This window comes from Peromyscus leucopus, chromosome 23 (genome assembly GCF_004664715.2).
Source record: "Peromyscus leucopus breed LL Stock chromosome 23, UCI_PerLeu_2.1, whole genome shotgun sequence".
Lineage (NCBI taxonomy): Eukaryota > Metazoa > Chordata > Mammalia > Rodentia > Cricetidae > Peromyscus > Peromyscus leucopus.
In genome coordinates this window covers 6211873-6216807 of record NC_051082.1, presented here as the reverse complement: position 1 = coordinate 6216807, position 4935 = coordinate 6211873, and the positions used below count along the sequence as shown (strand labels likewise).

At 45.9% G+C, this 4935-nt stretch overlaps 1 protein-coding gene across 2 annotated transcripts; it reads left to right on the top strand.

The window, feature by feature from the left end:
- The first annotated feature begins 358 nt into the window (after positions 1-358).
- On the top strand, positions 359-4319 carry LOC114687364 (phospholipase A2-like). Of its 2 annotated transcripts, none has more exons than XM_037198654.1 (4): positions 359-392; positions 2021-2177; positions 2620-2747; positions 4181-4319. In XM_037198654.1, the coding sequence occupies exons 1-4, from the start codon at positions 359-361 to the stop codon at positions 4285-4287; spliced, it is 426 nt and encodes a 141-aa protein (XP_037054549.1). In that variant the 3' UTR covers positions 4288-4319. The 2 variants fall into 2 exon arrangements, with proteins under 2 accessions (XP_037054549.1, XP_028717857.1); XM_028862024.2 differs by having other exon boundaries at positions 2018-2177.
- Positions 4320-4935: the final 616 nt, after the last annotated feature.

Below are 4935 nucleotides of genomic sequence, written 5' to 3'. Positions count from 1 at the left end.
CTGCATGGGGCAACATGTCACTATCTGCATCCCTCAGATCTGACTCAAGGAGCAATGTCTCTATCTTCTTATGACCTCAGAGCATCCATGCGGGAGGTAGTTGGCACTTTGCCAGTCACTGACTTGAGCTGGTTGGGGTGTTGAGCTAGCCCTTTCTCTGTGCCTCTGTGACAGCACTGATTCAGGCTCTGTCACCATCTATAGCAGCTCTGCACGTCGGGACTGTGTGTGAGGGTGCACATATTCTACTTCTGTGCTACACACACAGTAGTCACAAGTTCTGTGTGCTGACTGGACACTGTCAGAGCACAGCTACAGGACTCTAAAGAGATGTCACTGAGTCCTCCCCTCACTCAGGATGAAATTCCTTCTGCTGGTCGCTCTGCTCACAGGTAGGACCCTTGTCTCCTCTGAGTGCCCCTCATCTCCCTTGTATTCAATGTGCAGGCCCTGCTGGTCACACCTGAATTTCTGGTTTGGGTTTCCTGTTGGAGTCTAATAGCTTGTGGGTTGTGGTTCAATGTTCACCCCGTGTCCACAGCAGCTGGCACCTCTACCCTCTAAGTCAACTCAGATGACTCCTTAGGAAAATCCACTACAGTCACCTCTGCAAGCAATGAAGTAAGTCCCTTCCGTCTCTGCCATATTGCCCTGGCTCCCATTTCCTTGGTCCTAAGGTACCCTGACAATGTGATTTTTCTTTTCCTTTTAAAAAACATTGACTTTTATCTTATGTATACGAGCCCTTTGCCTGCATGTGTGTCTGTGAACTGAGTGTGAGCAGTGCCTACAGAGGCCAGAGAAGGGGTCTGATCCTCTAGAACTGGAGTCATAGGCAGTTGTGAGCTGCCTTGTGACTGCTGGACCTGAGTCTGGGTCCCACACAAGCTCAACAAGTGCTCCTGACTTCAGAGCCATCTCTTCAGTCCTTATTCTTTTTTCCCCCACAGGATTATATAATTCTGGCTCAGGCTGTCCTCCAACTCAACATTCTAGCCAAGACTTACCTCAGCCTCCCAAGGGTTAGGATTATATACAGAACTATAAAGAGAGAAGTCACTTGAGTCCTCCACACACTCAGGATGAAACTCCTTCTGCTGGTCACTCTGCTCACAGTTAGGACCGTTGTTCCCTCTGGGTGACTCCCCATCTCTCTTGTCTTCAATGCTTCTCTGCCTCAAAATCTCAGCTAGAACTGTGATGAATCTCACTGCTGGCTAAGGTTAGGGTTTCACCTAGTCTTGAGTAGGGGTGGGGCAGCTTTCAAACTCAAGAGATGGTTGGATTGTTGGGTTATGGAACTAAGAGTTCAGTTTGTCCCTGGCTGCTGACTGGAGAGCGTTCTCAGCTCCTCAACACAGGGACCACAGGGCAGCTCACAGTGTGGCAGCTGTCTGTCCTGACAGTGAGAAATGAGAAGGTAGGCAAGGTAAAAGGCAGTGACTATAGAACTTAGTCCGGGGAGTCAGCCCAGCCCGGTACAGTATATATATATATATATATATATATATATATATATATATATATATATATATATATATATATGTTCATTTATAATCCTACCATTTGGGATGCTGAGGCCAGAGGGTTCTTACAGAGTCTGAGGCCAGCCTGGGTGACAGGACAACTCCCTATCTCTAATAGGTAGACAACTATCTGCCCAAGTCGGGTGACTCTAAAATACCTACATGGTAGAGAGTGAAAACCATCTCCCTAAAACTGCCTTCTGGACTTCTCCTGTATAGCATGACATTTTATGAGTGTTAACAAGTGCATACCTGTGAACCTGTGTGCAGGCAAGCACACACCTGCACACACCTGCACACACTTGCACACACTTGCACACACTTGCACACACACACACACACACACACACACACACACACACACACACTGCTCTATTCACTGTTCTCATGATGCAGCAGCTGGTAGGAGTCAGGAGGAAGCTAGCAGGCGGGCATCAGACCCTTGGTAATAGCCAAGTGGTATTGATGGAGTGTGCTGTGCATTCTTGCAGCAGGCGCTACTGCACATAGCATCAGCCGTCGGGCTTTGACTCAGTTCAACAATGTGATCAAGTGCATCATCCCTGGGAATGGTCTCTTGGCGGAGTACCACGACTATGCCTCCTACTGTGGCTTTGGGAGCTCAGACACTACAGAGGATGATTTAGACCCGTGAGTGTTCCATCTGGTAGGAGACTGGATTATCTGGGTTGGTGTGGACAGGACACAGCAGAGCATCTCATGAGGCACAAATAGGAGACATGCAAATTCACCAGACATAATACATTTTGTTTGTAAGTTTCCAGAAAGGGGTTCTCTGTGTAGCCCTAGGTTTCCTGGAATTCCTTCTGGAGACCATGCTGAACTTGAACTCAGAGATTTATCTCCCTCTGCTTACCAAGTACTGGGATTACTGGTAAACATTACCACACTCCTCAGAAGTTGCTTTCAATATATATATACTTAATAGAAATCACAGCCTCTCAAGCCTCAGGACCATTTCTTCTGGAACATCATGTTTAAGTCATCTTCACATGTTTGAGAAAGACTGAAAGTGAGAACTGACCTGCTGTAGGTCCATAGTCCTTCCTCAGCTATTCCTTCCTCTCTCCAGATGCTGCGAGACTCTTCACAATTGCTACGGTCAGGTCATGAAGATGGAAAGCTGCAAATCCCTCATAGACAACCCCTACACCAGCGCCTACTCATTCTCATGTTCTAAGAATAAGGTCACCTGCAGTGGTAGGTTTACCCTCTGGGACCCCTGGATTCTACTTGGCCCTCAGGGGTTTGGAAGGGACAGGGAACTAACAAGGACATTCACCATTTAGTTGTCATTTTCTTGGTCTCATTTGACCTCACAGCAACCTTATCAGGTAGACACTAAAATATAGATGAGGTCACTGATGAGGAAGATAAGGAAGGTTGGGCCACTTGCCCAAGGTCACCCAGCTTAGAAGTGATGACATTTGGTTCTGGAACACAGATGTACATCATCCCAAATCCTCTTTTTAAAAACATTTCAAGATTTTATTTATTTCTGGGGGAGGCATTTCTGTGCACAACACAGGTGCGGAGGTCTGAGGACAACTTGCAGAAGTCTGTTCTCTCTTTCAACCATGTGAGTCCCGGGGATGGAACGTGGGTTCCGACCTGGCAGCAAGTGCCTTTATTCCCTGAGCCATCTTGCCTCTCTAAAACCTCTCCTCTTAGCTGCTGTGTTATACTGATTCCATATTGACTAAACAACGGAAAGCTGAATCATTGGCTATAAGTCAGATACTGGAGTAAACACCTATGCAGGGCAACATTTATCATTTTTATTTTACAGATGAGGATTCAGAGGGCTGGGAATGTAGATGAGTTGTTAGAGAGCTTGCCTAGCATGCACAGAGCCCTCTTCCTCCTCCCAAACCCATACATTGAGTGTGGTGGTTCACACCTGCAATCCAGCACTTGGTGGAGACAGGAGGATTGTCTTCAATTCTATAATTTTATAAACAGTAATTCATATTTGTTTTTTTTTTTAATTTTTTTGAGACAGAGTTTCTCTGTGTAGCTTTGGAGCCTGAACTGGAACTTGCTCTATAGACCAGGCTGGCTACAAACTCAGAGATCCACCTTCCTCTCCCTCTCAAGCGCTGGGATTAAAGGTGTGAGCCACCACTGTCTGGCTGATAATTGTAGTTTTATAGGTTTTAGAATTAAATATATGTGTTTATTTTTATGTATAGGAGTGAATTGGCTTCCTGTGTCTTCTTCAGTCACTCTCCACCATGTCTTTAGAGCCTGGGTCTCTCTCTCTCACTAAACATGACGCTCACCTTTAGCTAGCCTAACTGACCAACAAATTTTGGGAATCTGTGCTTCCCACTTCCCAACAGAGTTAGAGATGCCCCAAGCACACCTTGATTTTTATATGGTCTCTGGGCATCCTAGGTCAGGCCCTCAGGATTGTATGTCAACACTTTACCAACTGTGCATCTCCCCAGCCCACAACTAATGTTCTTATTATAAGTGTGTTCCAGCAGTTTGGACAACCCAATGTCCTTTTGTGTGCTTTGTTTCTCAGACCAAAGCTGCATCAATGGGAGGGCAACCTGTTCCTTTTGGCCATAGGTCATAGGGATCGGGATCATGGGCTCCACTCAACTTCCTTTCTTGTTTCCCTGCAGACAAAAACAATCCCTGTGAGAACTTCATCTGCAACTGTGACCGTGAGGCCGCCATCTGCTTCTTTCAGAATCCATACTACATTGAATACAAAACGGTTGACTATTAGACTTATGACCTCAGTGACTGCCTACACCATCCCTGCCTGCCTGGTTGTGGTCGGTACTCAACTCACTGCCCCCTCTAATAAAGCACATATAGAAAGAACTCAGCATTGGTGATTGTATTCTCTGTCTATAGAACATAACTAGATCCTCAGAGAACACAATCCTGTCTATTCCTTGAAACTCAAGGTTAATGGGAAAGATGTTTCTAGGGAGCAAACACCTTGAAGAGTGGGTGATGATTCCAGCCATGCCTTTCATCCCAGCAATCTGGGATGCAGAAACAGAAGCAGAGGTAGGCAGGTCTCTTGAGTTCTTTGCAATCCTGGTCTAAATGCAAGTTCCAGGACATCCAGGACTGTTAAAGAAACCCTGTTTCAAAAAACTAAAAAACAAACAAACAACAATTCAATATCAAAATAAAGAAGAAGCCAGCCAGAGATACATAGGTATGTAGGGGGGACAGGGAGGGGAAGGAGAGTGGAAAGATGAGGAAGGAAAACGGAAAGAAAGGAGGGGAGAGACGGGGAGAGAAGGAAAGAAAGACACAGGAGATGGGAAAAGAGAGAAAGATTCAGTGTCACATGGGCAATAAAGGAACATCTTGCTCTAAAAATTCAGGACTTGCTGGGAGGTGTCTATGCAGGCCTTTA